This window comes from Haemaphysalis longicornis, unplaced genomic scaffold (assembly GCF_048455015.1).
Source record: "Haemaphysalis longicornis isolate Haplotype H1 unplaced genomic scaffold, Haemaphysalis longicornis Haplotype H1 scaffold_6, whole genome shotgun sequence".
Taxonomy (NCBI): Eukaryota; Metazoa; Arthropoda; class Arachnida; order Ixodida; family Ixodidae; genus Haemaphysalis; species Haemaphysalis longicornis.
Genome location: NW_027526407.1, coordinates 177,400,483 through 177,420,237, shown reverse-complemented (window position 1 = coordinate 177,420,237; position 19,755 = coordinate 177,400,483). Strand labels below are relative to the sequence as shown.

The 19,755-nt window shown below is 45.7% G+C and overlaps 1 protein-coding gene across 2 annotated transcripts in view; it reads right to left on the bottom strand.

The window, feature by feature from the left end:
* The window catches only part of LOC144142082 (uncharacterized), a 78,836-nt gene extending 65,283 nt beyond the window's left edge, over nt 1–13,553 (bottom strand). For both annotated transcript variants that reach the window (XM_077673505.1, XM_077673506.1), the window contains exons 1-3: nt 13,168–13,553; nt 9,906–9,938; nt 904–1,007 (exon numbers count right to left, since the gene is read on the bottom strand). In XM_077673505.1, the coding sequence (XP_077529631.1) occupies nt 904–958 (55 nt within the window). In that variant the 5' untranslated portion in view covers nt 959–1,007; nt 9,906–9,938; nt 13,168–13,553. The remainder of the gene's footprint in view (nt 1–903; nt 1,008–9,905; nt 9,939–13,167) is intronic.
* Nucleotides 13,554–19,755: the final 6,202 nt, after the last annotated feature.

The following is a 19,755-nucleotide window of genomic DNA, read 5'->3' as shown; positions in this document are numbered from 1 at the left end:
CTTGCCATTTTATTTCTTGCAGGTCTTTCTTTTTTATAAACATTTCTCTCTCCTTTATGATCCTTTCCCCCAATCTAGAATTTTTCTCCGCCTTTCTTTCTACTGAGAGCAGAGAAGAGCCGCCTCAGCGCAGCATCATTCGGAGCGCCTAAAAGCGCCACCACCTGATTTCTCACCAATTACCGCAACAATACCGCGTTAGCCACACCATAGCCACACGACATTTATGAACAAAATAAATTACAAAAAAAATTGTCACAACAAAGTTTAAAAGATTTTTTAAGACACGTGGCGTCATACATTCTGCATGCGTTGAAACACAGCCTTTCCGGATTGTGCCCTTGTTGTCTCAAAGCACTCGTTGAAAAGACTCCGCCGGGCTACCTGTTTAATTTGCCTGCCTCGCTGAAGTCTATGTTAACAAGACTACCGTCATTGCTGCACCCGCCGCACTACAGAAATGAACCTGTTTGTACTCTTCGGACCCACCGTACCGCCTCATTGTCACCATAATGTTTATCAGTCCAGAAACACCGAACCTGTCACTGTAGCAGCTTTCGCATATTCCCGTGATTTTTTGCTCCATAATCTCCCCCTAACTCGTCTCGTGATGCCACCGAGTTACAAAGGCCCTAACTTACCCTCATTTGCTCAGCGGAAGACTTTAGTACCTCTACGTGACTTTCTTAAAAGTTACCACCATCAGCACATAAGACAAACAGAACTTTCTATTCCTTCATCCGAAATTTTGTGTCACCTCTATGTTGTCTGCTGAAAAGCAACGCTGGTCTTCTACCTTTATAGAGGAGAATGGCTTGTAGTCTGTTTACCTCTTCTTTTGTTTTTAGGCCTGCGCAAAGATGTCATGGCAAAGTGAGCAAAGCGTATACGTCGTGTCCTCACCTGTTCCAACGAGAATTGCAAGGACACCAATGAAGATCAAGCCGCCAAAGACCATGGCGGTGACCAGGACGAGGACGCGTATCTCCCACTTCCACCTGGTGGGCCTGCAGTCCGACGGAACAAAACGTTTCCGTGAATGCTCCGTCATTTGTGCAAGTTAACCGAGAGGAACTACGCAAGCGAGACAGGGCAGCATGCCCTCGGCTTAGCCTTTATAGGCAAGCGTCCCTTAGATATACGCCTCCCTCTTCCTCACCGCGTGGACGTTGTGTTATCGAAGAAAGGGCTCCAGTGCACTTCTGTGCGGACGCTACCGGTGTGATGCAGCTTAACAGAAACCTTTGGGATTTTATGCGCTTTTTACTACGAAGCAGTGTACCTCTACCAGCCGAGGAAATGTTTGTGTGCGCGTTTGCTGAAAACTCCCAGGTTACTATTGGTACCACCAGAAATCGAACTCGCCCCGAAGAGCAAAACAGAGCGCCAGCTCGTTGTCTTACCGACTTAGCTACGCCCACGCGAGGAAACTGGGAGACGGGTGGTTTGTTTAACGAGGATAGCTGCGGCTCTCTCACCTGCGCTCTTTGAAAGCCATCGTGTGAAGTGCAATCTGTACAGTGTACAATAACTGCGCTCCCGTGGCTTGGATTAGCGGTGAACTAAACAGCTTATCAGCCTGGAGAGGGCGCTTCTTGGAAACGACGCACATAAAAAGAGTATGGTGGAGGCAGTGAGAGATGACGCCATAGACGCACGTGCAACCGTGTTTCTCACCCTTCGCCAGACGCGCGTCGTTTTTTCTGCCGTCGTTGCTGCGTTCTGTCATCTGCCCATACGACAGCCTCGCAACGGCTGCGAAAGTCCCTGGCTTCAGTGTATGTAGGCCCACGTGTGTAAGTTCAAGCGACGGTACTCGGGTAATCGTTGTGCGTGTCGTTTGCAGCTCCGCAGTCCAACCGCCTTCACAGCAATTAATGGAACACAACGTTTTCATTTTTTCTCGTTCGTGACATCTTTATTGTAAGCGGAAGATAAGCTTCAGGTATGCTAATATAATCACCGAATATACCAACTTCCAAAATTATGTATTGCGGTACAGATGACAGGCGTTCGATGTTTGGTGCGCTGACCAGTTTTTCTTGATTCTCTTTTTTTCAAGTTTCGAAATTGCCTTTAAACACAAGGGAGTGGATAATAAGGTATACCTTTGGTTTTATTTGTTTATGTTTATTGTGTTAAGCCGTTATTTTTGGAGGGTACCGCTGAAAGAATTGGACCTTTGTGATTTCTTTCTCTTGTTTAGCTGAATGTCCAAGCTTGAGTAGGTTGGTGCTAAAACGTCGTGGTTTTAACACCCCAGAGAAGACGCCGTAGTAAAGCGATGCCCCAGCAGTACCACAACGAAGACTAAGAAGTAGTGTTTATTGTTCCTGCGTCGATATTTATATGCCTTTCATGCTAATGAACAAAACACAAACAAAAAAGCGTCATGGCATAGGGGACGCAATATTTCTATACATTGGGAAATGCAATTTTGCTTTCCATTCGAGCGATCGAGGCTGAAGTTATCTCTCTTCATTGGCGTGTAATAATATATGCTTCTTGAAGCGAAGCTTTATAGGACTAAATGTAAATCGGAAAGTCTTGTTCGCGAGAAATACTCCTTCTGCAGGACTCGCTTCTCATGCGCAAAACAATCGAGTTAGCGAGGAGTTCGAAGTAAGGGACAATGAGCAACGCTCGTGCATCAACCTGCACCGGAAAATGAAAATGGCGCATCAGAGGGAGCGAAAAAACCGCGCCACAGGTTGAGGTTTCGCTGGGTAAACACAACATCCTTTTGTAATTCTTGGTTTCAATTTCTCGTATTTGCAAATTTTGTCTTGTCATTTTGTCGGGCTTTATGTGCAACGTCGTTTGGTTAAATTTTTGGTTTGTAACCAAAGATACCGACAATGAACACCAAAGTGGCTGCAATTAGCTTTTATGTATTTATGGTGGTGTTACTTGACTTTATTATTCAAACACCTGCCCGTACAGGCCACGTATAACCAAAATTTGATAAAATCCCAATGGTGCACAAAGCTGCGACCACATGGCGAGGGAACTCATAAAGCGAGATACATCATCAGTTCCTTATGATATTGAAGACGCCCGTGGAATATAAAATTTCGCGTGTGGTCAAACAAGGCTGTTCCACGACATTTCTCTAAACAATCTCATATCTTATACTAGACATTAAGAGGGTGCAGTGGCGGCTTAGAGCCAGAACATCCGCCGAGTGTGTAGAAGGACCGCGGCTGGAATACCGGTGCCGGATAATTCCCACCGAACTAAAAAAAAATCCGCGTAATGATTGAATTGCACAATGCGGCTTGCGATACGGCCTGACCCCGGAGACCATTGCCGGTAATGCACTCTCTCACCAGAGCAGGATTGGTCACCCTGGTGTAGAAAAGGCCACAACCTCCCGTGAAAATGCCAATTACCCACGGACCTCAGTTACCAGTGGCTGCGAAGCAACTGACCGTGGCGGCGGTCAAACAAGTGAAGCATCAGAGGGTGCTAAGAATGCCTGGACCTGGACATGCCGCCATTGTAATCTGAACCTCGCAACGTTTAACACGAGAAATTTATCTAGCGAAGCGAGGCTAGAGGTGTTATTTAGAAAAAAAGAGGGCAATAAATGGGATTTCATAAGGATTAGTGAGGTTAGTAGGGCAGGTGAAGCCTTTACAGTACTAAAAAATGGACACCTCCTATGTCACCGTGGTCTAGTGGACAGAACAGAACTGGGAGTGGGATTTCTAGTCAATAATTGTATAGCTGGCAACATAAAAGAGCACAATAGCATTACGAAAGGGTAGCAGGTCTTGTAATTAGGCTCAATAAGAGGTACAAACTCAAGATAGTACAGGGCTACGCGCCCACATCCAGCCATGACGACCAGGTAGTGGAACACTATTATGAAGATGTCGCATTGGCAATGGCTAAAGTAAAAATCTAGTATACCGTAGTTATGGGAGAGTAAATGCTAAAGTAGACAAGAATCAGGCTGGGGACAATGCAGTTGGTAACGATGGTGTGGGCTGTAGAAGAAGCAGAGGGGACCTACTAATTGCGTTTGCAGAACGGAATAACCTACGCATAATGACCACCGTCTTCTGTAAACGGGAGAGCCGGAAGTGAACGTGGAGGATGCCAAATGGGGATCATAAAAAAAGACTTCCTACTATGCGATAACCCTGGCGTTTGAAGGATGTTGAAATGCTCTGAAGGGTAAGTTTTTGTGACCACCGCATGGTAAGATCTCGAATTAGGCCAGCATTTAGGAGGGACCCTGAAACCCTACTAGTAAAGAAGCCGAAAAATTAGCTAAGAGTAAGACGTAAAGAAAAATAATTCAGGATCACGCTGCAGAACCAATATTCTGCTCTTACCGAGCAAGCAGAGCTTACGACACAAGAAGCCAGCGACAACCTTCCACGCACTATCACGGAGTGTACAGTAGAAGTCGGGGGCATGATGGCTAGACAGAATACTGGCAAACTTTCCCAGGATCTAATTAGAAAGCGGCAAGCCATGACAATCTCCACCGCAGCTGACAGAAAAGAACTAGAGGAGCTTTTGGACTTAACAAGCGGAACACAGCTAACATACGGAACTATATTATGGAGAGGATCCAATACGCTGTAAAGAACGGAGGTAGCCTGAAAGCAGTGAAGAGGCGTCTTGGCGCGGGTAAAAATCAGATGTAAAAACTTAAAGACAAGCAAGGCAATGTCATCACAAATAGGGAGAAAATATTCACAGTAGGCAAGGAGCACTAAAAGGATTTGCACAGTAGCCGTGACAACCACGATAATGACGAACGAGAAAGTAGTTCAGAGGAGGTATACATCGCACCAATAACGACAGAAGAAGTAAGGAAGGCTTTGACAGAAATGAAAGGGGACAAAGCACCTGGTGAGGATCAGATAACAGCAGACCTGTTGAAGGATGACAGAAAACTGGAAAACCTGTAAACGCAATGCCTAATGACCGCAAGTGTACCGGAATCTTGGAAGAACGCGAACATCAACGTAATACATAACAAAGGTGATATGAATGACTTGAAAAATTACAGGCCGATCAGCTTACTGTCAGAGGTTTAAGAGATATTTACCAAGGTAATCGCTAACAAAATTTCTGCCACCTTAAATTTCAGTCAACCTAATGAACACGCAGGGTTTCATAAAGGCTATTTAACAACAGACCATATTCACAACATCAACCAAGTGATAAACAAGTCCGCGCAGTATACTGAAGCCCTATATATAGCCCGTATATATTGAGAAGGCATTCGACTCGGTCGAAACATGAGCAGTTATTCAGGCATTACTGAACCAGGGTGTACATGATCATTATGTAAGAATACAAAGGGATATCTGCAATGGGTCCACAGCTACCATCAACCTCTATAAGAAGACCAGTAAAATATCTATAAGAAAGGCCGTCAGACAAGGAGACAAAATCTCCCCAATGTTATGCACATTGTGTTTAAAAGAAGTATTCATAACATTGGATGGGGAACAGGTAGGAGTAAGGGATAATGGAGAATAATTCAGTAGCCTCAGGCTTGCTGATGACGTTGCCTTGCTAAGTACCTCGGCCGTTGAATTGTAAAGCATGCTTTCCGCATTGGACAAACAGATTATAACCTTGGGCTTAAAAATAATATGTATACAACCATAGTAATGATCAATAACGTCGCGACGGCACAGCGATTTCAGATAAATGGCGAGGCAGTGGAAGTGGTAAGGGAATATGAATACTTAGGTCACGTTGTGACCCCGGTTACGAACCATGAGGCAGAGATATTAGAAGAATAAGAATGAGGTGGAGGCCATATGGCAGGCATTCTCAGATAATGAATGGCAGCCTGCAATTGTTCCTTAAGAAGAAAGTGTATATCAGCATCTTACCTACGCGGCACAAACGTGGGGGCTCACTAAGAGGGTACAACCTAAATTGAGAACGACTCAGCGGGCAATGGAACGGAAGAAGATAGGTGTAACATTCAGGGATGAGAAGGGAGCGGAGTGGGTCAGGGAAAAAAACGCGTGTTAAGGGCATTTTAGTAGAAATTAAGATGAAATGAACGGGGACAAAGCATTAATTGCGAAGGCAAGATAACCCTTGGTCATTATTGGTAACAGCATGGATCCCTAGAGAAGGCAGCCGTTACAGGGACGGGCAGAAAACTAGATATGAAGAAAATATCAAGAAGTTGGCGGGGATCAATTGCTCGCAGTTAGCACGGGACCAGGGTAATTGAAGAATAATAGGAGAGGCCTTTGCCCTGCAGTGCGCGTAGATAGGCTGGTGATGATGACCACATGGCATTAAACATAATCCTTGCATGACCTCTTTTAAACATTACCACGTACAGCTTGGTAAAAACGCTAACAATAACTAACGACAAATGTCTTCACGCCATGGGATATCTTTACGCTAACGGTGCGAATTCGCAGGTTGTGGCTCGAAGATTCAGCACAGAAAGGCCACTCTTCTGCTTAAAGTGTCCTGTTCCTGGTGCAAAAAAGGCGTACGCTTTCCTTTTTCATCTTTTTACACGAATATACTCGTCAGACAGCGTCACACTGCCGCCGTTGTCCGTAACAATCATTCATTAAACCGCAGCAACTTTGAAATTGTAGTCTAACAACGAACGGTGATTATGGAAACACCACAGCACTTAGCAACAGGCAATGCTTACTCGCCACTTGTAGCATCTGAAAGGCGCAAAGAAAGCGTGGTGATGGTACACGAATATAGGTGAAACGTACAAACAGAAAGCCGATATGACCTATAGGTTACATTCACTATTGCATACAGTGCCGAAGTCAAACTTCTGCAGGCATGGGCTTCCTTAATCAAAAACCTTTTTTTGTGTGGACTGCGTAAAGCTTACAAGCCGCTCCACTACATCCGTGCTAATCAGTAAATAATCACCGCTTTGTTGACCTCAGTGCTACCTACAAAATTCCTTTATCATTGTTAAGACCTTCGGCAACCACGAAATCGCAACGATTTTGATAGTTTAAATGCCCGCCCAACTAGCAAGATTCTGTTCTTGTTTTTATTGGGTGGAAGGCACACCGACGTTCTTTTGCAAAAGAAGCCGCGTCTTGGATCCGGAGCTGTATGTTTGTAAAACGGGAACGTATTCCTGTTCATCGTCTGGGAGACAACGAATCGAAGTGCGTGAGGGCTGAGCAGCAATGTGATGTTGTAAAAAAATAGCGAAACTAAATGGAGGACAACAGACAAATAAAAGTCAACACACTCACGGGACTAGCCATCTGGTGTGTTCCCTTTTTGTGTCTTGTCTTCGTTGTATTTTCGGTACTTGGTTCGAAAATGTCAAAGTGCTCCATCTGATCTACCAAGACAGACTTCTCTAAAGAGTTAGGTTAGAAAAATCAACAGCATTTATAGTAAAACATCACAGGGCCTCTGCAAATGGTGAACTAGCCTTCGTTCTTTTCGTCCGCTCAGTCTGGGAACACACGGGCAAAGAGAAGCTTCCTTTGGCCCTGTTCATGTTTATTGCCTAATTCGAACACCATAGAGCTACAACAATCAGAAACTTAAGCGCTTTGGTTTGGTGTTTCTTTTCTTAGTGTCCGTGTTTACGTGCGCTTGCTTCAAAACGTCGCATATTAAATTAAACCACGTCAATTGGAACCTTCACATCAGGGTTAAGGTGCTTAGACATACTTGTGGTCGTGGTTCGAAAACGCACAACTATAACAGGGCGAAGTTCAGTCGCTCGTCATACTGGCTGCAACATTTTTGTCACAGTTTATACAAACTAAGACATGACAAAAATCGAGAACTATCCTGACTCTGACAAAATCTGCAGTGAAACTTATGGAAATCACGACTGTTGGTCGCTGTATGCGATACATCTTAAATTGATCGTGATGTTAGAAACAACATTATTGTGGTCCCTACGGCACTCCAAAAAGGTTCGAAACAGATCTTCACAACGTTCTTCGCCAATGTAGGAACGCATTCATACACCCAATGTACGTCGAGGATCGTGGAATTGGGTCTTAAAGCACGCTAGCCCAAATATACACCCTTATATACATAAGGTGCCATATCGACGAAATATAAACAGCAATTGCTGTTTCGTATCGATGCATAATGAACATTTACCTGCTCCTGTGAAAGTACATTTCACTCTAATTTCTGCGGATTTTTATAAAAGACGAATCAACAACCATTATTTTTCATTTTCCTTCATTTCGATGCCAGCCGCCAGGTTTTTGGAGAGCGCGAGGGTGACGAGAATGCGTTCGAATATATAGGGTCGAAACTTTTTCCATCCATCGCCAGCGCATCTGATTGGTGAGTAGGAGCTTGATGTGGTGATCTAGACAAAGTTCTAACTGTAAATCAGTGTGGTAGATTTGTCTTGCTCTCGTTTTATTGTTAGGCATGCTGGCATATGCAATGAGTACTCCGTTAGGATTCACCGATGTCACCATGGGAAACGCCAGTATACTAGTAGACGCATCCCGCCATTTAGCAGTGCATTCATCGGTTATCTTACTTCCTGTATAATCTACCGGATTAGGCTCACCTGTGCGCTATACCATTGCATTTACTTGACCATTCAACCGCGCTGACATTCGCGTCGTACAGAATCCAGAACACGCATTCACAATACTGCGGTGCCCTCCGACGCCCACGATAAGGAAGCGAAGCTGTTAGGTTCTCAGTGAGAGTGCGCGTATGCGAAAACGCACTGCAGAAAAGCAAACTTTCACTGACGATGATAACGATCGTCGGAAAGTGTACAGAAATAAAACAAATCCCTACGAAGTTCCACGGTAGCTTCATTAGCTCTGCCAAAGGTTGATGTGCAGCAGAGGGAGCAGGGGATCCATGCGCGCAACACAGTGGCACACATGGCGGTAACGTCATATTCTGAGCTACACCTCTACAGCTGTTACGCGTGTATCTACGTCCGAATAGAATTACGTTGCTGTGCATACGGTAAGGCTGCTAACCGCAGTCTGTAAGACCAAAGATTGCAGAGTGATGTTTGGGGAGTTAGGCATAATCTCTCATTTTTGAGGCTGAACACCTTCAACAGGCACCCACTTCTAAAATAGTCACAGTACTGTACACAGTGTAGCATGCACCGACTAACTCTGTATACCCCAAATCCAAACGTTAGGCCTATCGGGTGCATACACAAGTTTTCGTGGTTACTGCACAAGGTGGCTGGTACCTCCCGAGCAGCAAATACTCGCAATGTGGGATTGGGCAACCGAGGAATTCATCACGAGAAAGCCTCGCGTTCAACCATCTTGACTGTTAGGCGTAGCGGTGTATGACTTGTGAATACCCAGTCCTTGCCGAGGATGCCAAACCTCCACCCCAGCTGGATTAAACTCTCCCGCTAGGCTTGTACACAAAGACTACTGCGAGGTACAGATAAACTCTCTGCAGCCTTCCACAAAATTTCTGGCGAATCCCCCAAAATGAAGGTAATAATTGCTTTGAATCGAGGCTAATACCGGCATCTCATCAATAGTAGTTTAATATTTACCACCTAAAATGGTTCCCTCTATACTCAATGTCCCCACCGTTATGACGAAAGTATTGCATGCCGATGAACTCCACACTCCACCCTACTTCCGATCCCTACTTTTAGCTGCGGAGGACTTCAGCGGTCAGTTCGGACAAGGTACCTTAGCTCACACAGGTGACTTAAACATAGACAGCCAGTCGTTGCCAAGCTATCGCAGACAATAGTTGCCTTCTCTAGAACTAGGCCTATCTCATCAACAAATTTGCTATATTGTCTTTCTAACCTTCTTGCGTTTTCGGGAAGGTTTTTATTTGGGTGTGATGTAATAGGTCAGTCAGAAAAGTGTGAGATTTCGGCTGCTTTTTTTAGTAAGTTCAAATGGTAAAATTGTACGAGACATGGACATACTTACCGTCAGGTTCATCAGCACTGGATTCGGAAGGCTCTGGAAAAAAATGAGCCTTTGAATGACGGAGTTGGTGCTACAAAAACGCTTCACAGCATGTACAAAAAACGCCAGATGGACCCAACGGGCGTCATTTTACATGCTGTGAAGATACCAGCATACTCTTTACGCTGTTGAGAAGATGCGGGTATTCTGTTTACAACTATATAATAAAACTGTGTCTATTTATAGGCCCTTTGTAACAACACGGCCATTGACCACGAGAAATCCAAGCATTGGTCAGAAACACTGCAGCGTTCCACGTGGTATCATTTTTACATTATGCCTCGTTTTACTTCATGTAAAGGACGTTTCTATGTGCGCTTTATTACTGAAGTAATTATATGGATTTACTTTTTTACAGGTATTTTGCCCCGGGAGTGACCTACACATAAAATCAACACTAACAAATGTCTGGAAAATTAATCTGGTTGGAAAGATGTAAAGCACGCCTTAAAGGTAAAAGTAGGAGATAGCTTAAATAAGCATGAAACTAGCAAATATTTGTGCGATTATTTGAAGCTAAAAAGTATCGTTGGATTTTCTCACTCCCCTTTCCCGCGCCAGAAGAACTACAGAGAGAGGAAGTACTTTATCGAACCTCTCGATTAGTTAAACATTTTCACTAACCCCACGTGCGTGAAAATGCCAAATATTCAAATATTGGCCAAATGATCAACAAGCCAAAAGGTTGGATAAATTTACAGGTACCCAACAATTGAATGACCCGAAGTGATTGCCTGAGGTAACGATTAATTACCGCCTAGCCGGCTCTGCTCGAGCTGGAGACATGGAATTTTGGTGGTACATTCTCTGAGTACAACGTTTATGTGATCAAAAGGGGGAGTGTGCCTAATTATTTAACACTTCTTTAAAGCGCCACTAGAGCGCTCTCGCTGAGATGACTAAAATTTAAACATCTAAGCAGGCTGAAATCCTGAAACCAAGAACACAAAATATGTGGGGTAAATATCAAATGCAGTCGCTATAGTAGAGGTTCCTGGGCGTAACTTTGAAAGCTTCGCATAAAGCGTCGAAGCTTGCAAGTTGATTCCGGCGTCCGACCCAAAAAAAAACGGATGAACACTTCGGCATTGTGAAGACTCAATATCGCCAGTTTTATTACTTTCTTGTTCTTTAGCGCAGTTTCTATTGATCGGGATTGTAGAGAACTCGTGGTATCAAGTACTCACGGAGCAGGTTTGACGCCAAAAAATGCATCATTATGAATACAACATTTTTTGCGTGAGTAAACCCTTTATATTTCAGTCACATGTGAGAAAGACGGCACTAAACCAAAGCAAATAACGAAACCGAAAAAATAACGAAACAGAATCCCTTTCTCAGAAAAAAAGCGATGCTATACTGATTGAAACCAAAAGCGGCGGCTTCTGTATGTAGCCTCCCTCCTCCCTTGGGGACAGAAAGCAGCGAGAATAAACAAGCTAGCTAGATAACATCACTACTTCCTATTCTTCAATATGTTTTCCTTATTTGGTCTTTTTAACTGAGAAAATGTGGTGTGTCTGTCTGTGTGTCATTTCAAAAATGCAAAACTTTACCCACAAAAACTCGAAACACAGGACACAGAACATTCATTTACAATGCCTAGAGAGATATACACAGACTGTCAATGGTCAGCACAATCAAGTGAACCGGGTACCACAGGAGGAGCGCGTGTGTATGACTATGGAACCACATATAAAACTATACACAAAATAAACTAGCATACAAGTTGCAAAGAAGAAGCATGTGTGCCGCACTGGTTTCAAAGTCCCTTTCTTCGCAGAAACAAAAACACATCACCAGTAAATGAGGAACTCCTCTCTCCAAGGAAGAAAAGCCACTCCGATAGGTAGAAAACTTACTGTTCAATGCATCTGATAACAAAAGGCCACACAGCCCGACTACGGTGGCCACTGGAGACCCCTTTGCAAAAGTTTCGCCACAACACAAACGCACCCGCCGCACTAACAGGGCCGCAACGAGGCCTCTGGCGCCGCCAATTCCGTTTATATACAGCACAATACCTAGGCCTCGAGCCTCACTGTGCCCAACACGTCCGAATGTATATAGCGAGAGGCATTTTTTGACCTCATGTTTGTTATTTTTTAGCAAGGGGCAATTGAAGCACACTGAGCCGCGCGTTACACCACAGCTCTCGTGTCTGGCATATGGTGCGCAAACACTCCACTACAGGCGACGTATGCACCCTCGCAAGTGATCGGGTAAGAAGGGGAGAGTGAATGTGCTCCAAATTGCATTCCTCATTTTGTTGTTAAGGAGAACTAGCTGTAGTAAAAGAACGGTGAGATTTCAAGCTACGTGGTCTTCCAAAATATTTGGTTTAGTCCATACCTACGACAAGTGCCCATAAAAAGATAGAGATACCTTATAGAATGCCGGCACGCAGTTATAATAACACGCGTGGTTCAGAGAGAAACTAGGCATATATCCACGCAGCTGTGTATATATGTAGGCGAGTTGTGTTTCTTGTTAGTACTTTGCTTCAAAAAACACCTTTGGGGCATGCCCGTCCTTCAGCTGTGTTCATCAAACCCTGCACCAAAAACAGAACAGAAGTTTGGTTGTTGTCTAATGGTTTGTTCTAAATAATATTAATTGGCATTTCCCAGCTGTTCCATGCCAGTGAGCTCTGTGTGTTGATTTCATGTTAGACCAAGCGACAAAGTTGTCGCCTTTTAGGTACCAAGTTGTTGCGGTCTTTATTGCTCCTTTGCTTGGCCGCACAAAAAAAATGTGTTCCTTTGTTTGCTCTGTGGGCGTTATTTCGAACAGCTGTGTAAAACAACTGCTGATACCCTTTTTATCGATTATGTTTGTCCTCTCCTGCCTAGGGCGTCTTAAGATAAGCTGGAAGTATACTGTAAATGAATAAATAAACAAATACTGTGCGGGATGCGAGCCCCTCATGATTTCGCGTTTGCTTAAGGAAGGGGAGCACGGAAGAGGCCAAAATCGTGCTTGGACAACATCCAAAATTTAGAAAGGGGCATTGCACCCCTTTTCTGGGTCTCGCCTAGCAGGATATCGCGGGCAGCGTTATTTTTTCACTCAGAAGTTTGGAACCCCCATCATTAGCCTAATTCATGGCGATGTCGGTTCGCCGAATCTAAGCAGCAGTTATCCCGCGGGCGGACGGAAAAGCGAGTGAACAACGAAGTATTTTGTACTTCAACAAAAAATGGGACCACGCTGATGTACGCACCCATCGCTGCAGGGTTAGTGGTCGTCTCGGCGAAAGGTTGGAAGGCTGTGACCAGGGCACGGTGGGCTTGGGAAAAGGGAGACTGGAAGCTTCTGGCTCGTGGTGACGATGGCGCTTGTTCTACTCTCTGCTGTTGGCTTTGTGGTGGTTCTGGAAAAGATCACATACCCCAGCGATTGGCCAAGGAGTCATCCCCTAGAAAATAACGGTGGTGTGGCGTCAGTGACAGCCCCCAAGGGGCGAAGCAGGATAGCTACGCAAGAGTTGAATAGTCAAGCCAGAGAGGGGCTTTTATTCAGCCACATCACATTTTTACTCTAGCTGGCGTCACGGTTACTCACCTAATGGTACAATTGACATCAAAACCGAAAACGAAACACAATGCATTCTCCCTTCTTTAGGAAAAGAGAACAGGACCAGTAACTAACATTCACAAACTCGAGAGGGAAAACTGACACTTCAATAGCAACTCACATGTCCAAAAAAAGATAATATCATTCGCGTCAGAATACCCCGACTAAGTTGGCGAAAAGTAATAGGAACATGCCGGACATATGCATCGCAACAAACACTGCAAGAAAATTGTCAGGGTGGAACCACACCGCAAAACACCGACAAACTACAACAGGAACCCTCTTTGATCAAGCTATGGTCGCACGACTTGGCCTAGCCATTCGGCAATGCTCTCTCTTCGTCTCAGAGCTAGCGTAGCCGATATATGCACGTTTGGGGACAAGGTGAAGTTTGACACGTTACCTGACACAAAATATACCACGTCAGTAAAGTGCAAGACGACAATTTTCTCTCTTCCCGTCCCTTGAAAAAAAAAGCACAATGCCAGAAAGTGATGTGAGGAAAGAACTGTGACTATATGTGGATGTCACCCTGGTAACTTCGGTAGGGCACCTTGTACATTGCCAATTCAAAGAGAAAGAATTACCAGTATTGCTACTCTAGCTGGGCCACACAAGTGTGCTTGCATGTGAGAAACTGGACGTCCGGGTTATAGTTCAATAGGTTATACAATAACACATTTGGGGCGGACCTCACGGAACCCCAGGGATACCCATTCCGCGGGTGTGACACTGAAATTACTGTGGCCGTTCGTGGGCAACTAGTCTGGCTAGAAAAGAAAAACAGCAGAATGTTCGCGTTTCACAACTTGTGGATCATGAAAGACGATGCCTGCGCATTTTATGACGACTCTAATTTAACATGTGAGGCAATTCAAGATATTGAGTGTGTGCACGAATGTTGTGCCCGTGACATATTTCTAAAACATCACTGAACCACGAAGTGGAGCACAATGCACACATAGTAAGTGCATCAAAGTGCAGTGCAGTAAATAACGTCAGTTAAAAATACACCAGGAGTTGATACTTTCGGGTCGTGCCCATAGGCGGGTGTGTTCCCGTAAGTAGTGCCACATTGCAAACATCTTTTTCACACTTGAGGAGACCAGACGTGGACAGGCCGAGTTGATAGCGAGGGCTGGTCATTGAGGTTGTAAATGGCAATCATTACATAACCTGAAAGAAGGTACAGGTACATTGTAATTCTGCGTTTGGTTGGCACATGGATCCGAAAATTCAAGACGTTCCCCTAAGAGTTCATATGCAAAAGTGTGTAACCCATAGGACACGTGTGCAGAAAAAGAAGAAGAGCGAAAGAAAAAAAATGAACTTTCCCTTTCACCGGCACTTTCCCTTTCACTTTGAAGGTGTCTTTGAAGTGGTGAGTGCCAAAACGTTCAGCTAATTGTGATAGTCGACGGCAGAGGAAACACTGTTGAGGAACAACCAGTAACATTCATTTTCACTGCTTGTAAGTTTTTTTGGCAGAAGGCAGAACGTGGACCTGAAGATGTGAGGGAAGTTTTCTAGCCCTGTGTCGATGGTCGGAAGTTGTCGACGCACTATGCGTATATTGCGATGTGTGCGTGAAGCCGTTGCTTGCCTTGTGGCTGATGGTGGTTGATGATGATGGTTGGGTTTTTTTATGGCGCAAGGCCGCCTAAGGGCAAAGAGCGCCAGAGGGAAGCTTATTTAATGAAGTGGTTACAAAAAAAATGTCAACCGAACATAATAAAATCAGTTACAGATAATGGTGATGGCTGGTGTATAGGGCCAGATTTCATTATGCGTGATAGGAAATGAGGTTTAAAAACTTAACGTCTGAAAAATACTCAAACACACGTTTAACAGAAACAATGGCTTCGTCACCTAGAAACTGCGATGGATGTAGTGGGATATGTTGTCTGTAGAGTTCTCTGAAGTGTTTGTATTGTGTTGTGTGAAGTGCCTTGCATGTGAGTATTATGTGCACTACGGATAGGGCCTCTCCGCACCTGCTGCACTAGGGTCTAGAAGATCCCATCAGCAGATAGGAGTGCGTTGCATGGGTGTGCCCTATCCGTAATCTGGCCAAGGCGACTTCAGAGTATCTATTGCGTGTGTCGGTGGTGTATGGTCCCAATTGAGGTTTTATTACGTGTAACTTGTTGTCTGTTTGTTCACTCCAGTGTGTTTGCCATGTTTTGCGAAGTTGTTGTCTGATGTGTGGTTTCACGTCGGTGTAGGGTACTGTGGTTATGTCTATTGTATTCGAGAGTGTAGCAGCAGCAGCCATTCGGTCCGCTGCTTTGTTTCCGGCAATACCACAGTGGCCAGGGACCCAGCAAAGAACCAGTTCAAATTTGCGTACATACACAGAAATAATACCCTTGACAATCAGATTGACAACGTGGTTTTCCGAAGGCACTGTTGACGACAGTGCCCGCACAACACTGAGGGAATCTGTATAGATAATGGATTGTGGGATGTGGTTTTGAAGTATATGATTGACAACAAGAAGTACACCGTAAGCCTCTGCCGTAAAGATACTAGTATGACCATTCAGAGTTCGAGTGACACTAAGGCCGGGCCCATGCGCCGCGCAGGACAAAGAGGTGGCAGTTCTAGAAGCGTCCGTATAAAATTCAGAGCACTCATACTTCTGCTGCAAATACAAGAAATGCTGCAGAATTGCACATGTGGGAGCTCGCTTTTTATCTAGATGTGTAAAAGATGTCTCGCATGATACAGGGCGGAGATGCCATGGTGCTATAAAATCCGTCAGAGAACTTTGGATTGTATCTAAAAAGGAGACAGCAAGCTCTGACGCCTCCTCTCCAACTCTGTAAGAGAAGGGCGCAGAGATCGATGGTCGATTTAAAAGGAGTTCAGTCATGGACGTATCATGAAAAACTGATTTAAAAGGATGGTGAGGCATGGATGAAATTTTAAAAGTATAAAGGAGATCTGTGTAAGCTCGCTGACGTTGTAGGTTCCATTTGTTGCACTCCACATAGAGGCTTTCGACCGGGCTAGTGCGGAAGGCGCCACACGCCAGGCGGAGTCCGAGATGGAGCACTGGGTCCAGCAATTTGAGAGATGTTTTACTTGCTGACCCATAAACAACGCTACCATAGTCCAATCGTGAACCTATCAAGCTGGTAAAAACACGTAAGAGAAGTTTTTTGTCTGCACCAAAAGAGATGTGCGACAGAACCTTCAGGATATTCATTGTTTTTAAGCATTTATGTTTTAGTTGTTTTATGTGTGGGATGAATGTCAGCTTTTCGTCAATGATAATACCCAAGAACTTGTGTTCCTTTTTTACAGGAATAGAGACACCGTGGAGTTGAATGTCTGGATCCGGCCGGATACCACGTCTCTTGGAAAACAAAATACAAGTGCACTTCCCGGGATTAAATTTAAAACCATTGCCATCTGCCCAGCCAGCTAGCTTGTTAACACCAAGCTGGACCTGGCGCTCACAGACAGACAGGTTACAGGATTTAAAGGAGAGTTGAATGTCGTCTACATAGACTGAACAGGAAATCGACGGTGGCAGCGCCTTCCTAAGGGAATTCATTTTGACAATAAAAAGGGTGCAACTTAAAACTCCACCTTGTGGCACTTCATTTTCCTGCACATGAACCCTAGACAGTGCAGTTCCAACTCGCACCCGAAAGGTTCTTTGAGACAAGTAGCTGGCAAGTGTGTTTATCATGTTACCTGACATGCCGAAGGACTTGAGGTCGCTTAGGATGCCATACCGCCACGCGGTATCGTACGCTTTTTCCAGATCAAAGAATACCGTCATACAATATTGTTTGTGGAGGAAAGCATCCTTTATATAGAACTCGAGCGCGACGAGTTGGTCGTTCGTGGACCGCCCCGCCCTGAAGCCTGCCTGGCAGCCCTCGTGAAGACCATTGTACTCAAGAAAGTACACGAGTCTCCTATTTATCATCTTCTCGAGGAGAATCACAGGCAGCTTGTGAGGGCGATGGGCCGATAGCTAGCAGGAGAGGAAGGGTCCTTTCCTTCCTTCAGGAAAGCCACTACTATGGCCTCCCTCCAAAAGCGAGGAATGTGCCCCGAAAGCCATATGTTGTTGTATAGATGTAGGAGTGTTTCAAGAGTGTCTGGGTGTAGGTGTTGTATCATGGTGTATGTGATTTTGTCTGCACCTGGAGCTGAAGGCTTACATGTGCTCAGAGCAACCTTCAGCTCATGAATAGAAAAAGGAGAATTGTAAGAAGTGTGCGACTTGTTGTTATCACGCAGGGACTTCTTTTCTACAGATGTCTTGTGTTTCATGAAAGTGTTTGTGTATTGTGCTGAACTGGACACGTGTTCGAAGTGTTGTGCAAGTGTGTTAGCCTGGTCTTCCAGTGTGTCCCCTGTTGTACTAACCAGGGGCAGGCTGTGTGTCTGTTGTCCTTTTAGTTTTCGTATTCGTGTCCAGACTTTGTGTGTGTCAGTGTATGAGTTGATGGAAGTGAGGAAGTTGCGCCAACTCTCCCTTTTTGCCTCACGACGCACTCGCTTCCCCAAAGCCTTTGCCCGTTTAAAAGAAATTAGGTTATCTGACGTGGAATACCGGCGAAGGACACCCCACGCCTTGTTCTGGGCCTCTCGCGCCCGCCTGCAGTCCTCGTTCCACCAGGGCCTCCTTGGGTTGCGGGACGCACTGGAGGCCTGGGGCATGGACTTTTCGGCGGCGTCGACTATGTGCGCCGTGACGAGTTGGGCTGCTTCCTCCACGTGTAGGTGTTTTATGGTTGTGTGGTGTAGTTTAGATGTTTCTGTGAATGTACTCCAGTTTGCTTTTGATTCATTAAACCTGTTATGGGCAGATGGACTGCATGGGCCTTTACCTCTGTATGTTAGGGATGTGGGGAAGTGGTCACTACCATATGGGTCCGTGCCCACGCCCCACTGAAGACATGGAAAGAGAATAGCAGAACCAATAGCCAAGTCGAGATGTGAGTACGTATTATGTCCTAAGTTATGGTAGGTAGGCTGTTTTTTGTTGAAAAGGCAATGTCCTGAAGATGTAAGAAATTTCTCTATCAGGCGACCTCGGGCATCCGTTCTGGAGGAGCCCCAAAGAGAGTTGTGCGCATTAAGGTCGCCTGTTAGGATGTATGGTTCGGGCAGCTGGTCGACCAGCGCCTCGAAATCAGAGCTCGAAAGTGCATGATCAGGAGGAATGTAAATGGAGCACACCGTTACCAACCTATTAAATATTATTGTTCGAATTGCTACAGCCTCGAGGACAGTGTTCAGAGTGACAGGGTGGCAGGCTAAGGATTTCCGGGCGACAATTGCCACACCTCCTGAAGAGTGTGTGCAGCCAACCCTGTCCTTTCTGAATACCATGTACCTATTTAAGAAATTTGTCTGTTTGGAATTGAGGTGAGTCTCTTGGAGACACATGAGACTTGGCTGATTGGCATGCAGGATATCATACACATCATCAAGATTTTTAAGGAGGCCTCTGCAGTTCCATTGAATTATGTTTTCTGTTCCCATTATTTAGGTTTAAGAATGAATGGAGTGTGTGTATGTGTTCATGTGTCGTCTTTCGGGGCTGTTACTCTGGGGTTAGGCTTTTTAGGCCTGTCTGTAGGCTTGGAAGTCGGTGGCCGCTCCTTGCGCTGCGTTGCAGGCAGGAACGGCCCGACATCCATCTCGTCGTCGGATGTCCGAGGGGTGCCCGACGGACCGGGCCCCCCGGACTTGGCCCCCCCTCGGGAGCCCTTCGTTTGAGTCGCCACCGCCGAGGGCGTCCGGGGCCCCAGAGGTGGCACGGGCGGTGCGGTGACGGTGGGAGCCGGTGCGGGGCCCGTGGTGTCCATCACCTCGGTACCCTCCAACGGACTGGAGGACGGGGAGACCGAGGTGGGAGCGGCACCGGTCCCGACAGAAGTGGTGTGCACCACAACCGCTGCTGCCTCAGCAAGCGGCGTGGTGCCGGGTTGGGCTGCGTGACGCAACCCAGCGGGGGGCGGGGGCGGGACCAGGTCAGACTCGCTGAACTGGGTCCCTGTGGAAACCAGACGCCGCTCCGCCCCCCGGCGAGCCGCGTCTGCGTACCTCCCCAGAGGGAAAGAGGCGAACCTCTTTCGCGCCTTTGGGAAGGTGATGTTCTCCGTGACCTTGATGTTAATTATCTTTTTTTCCATTTGGAATTTTTCACACTTGCGGGAGTACGCTGCATGCGGCCCCCCGCAGTTTACACAAGTGACAGTTTCGG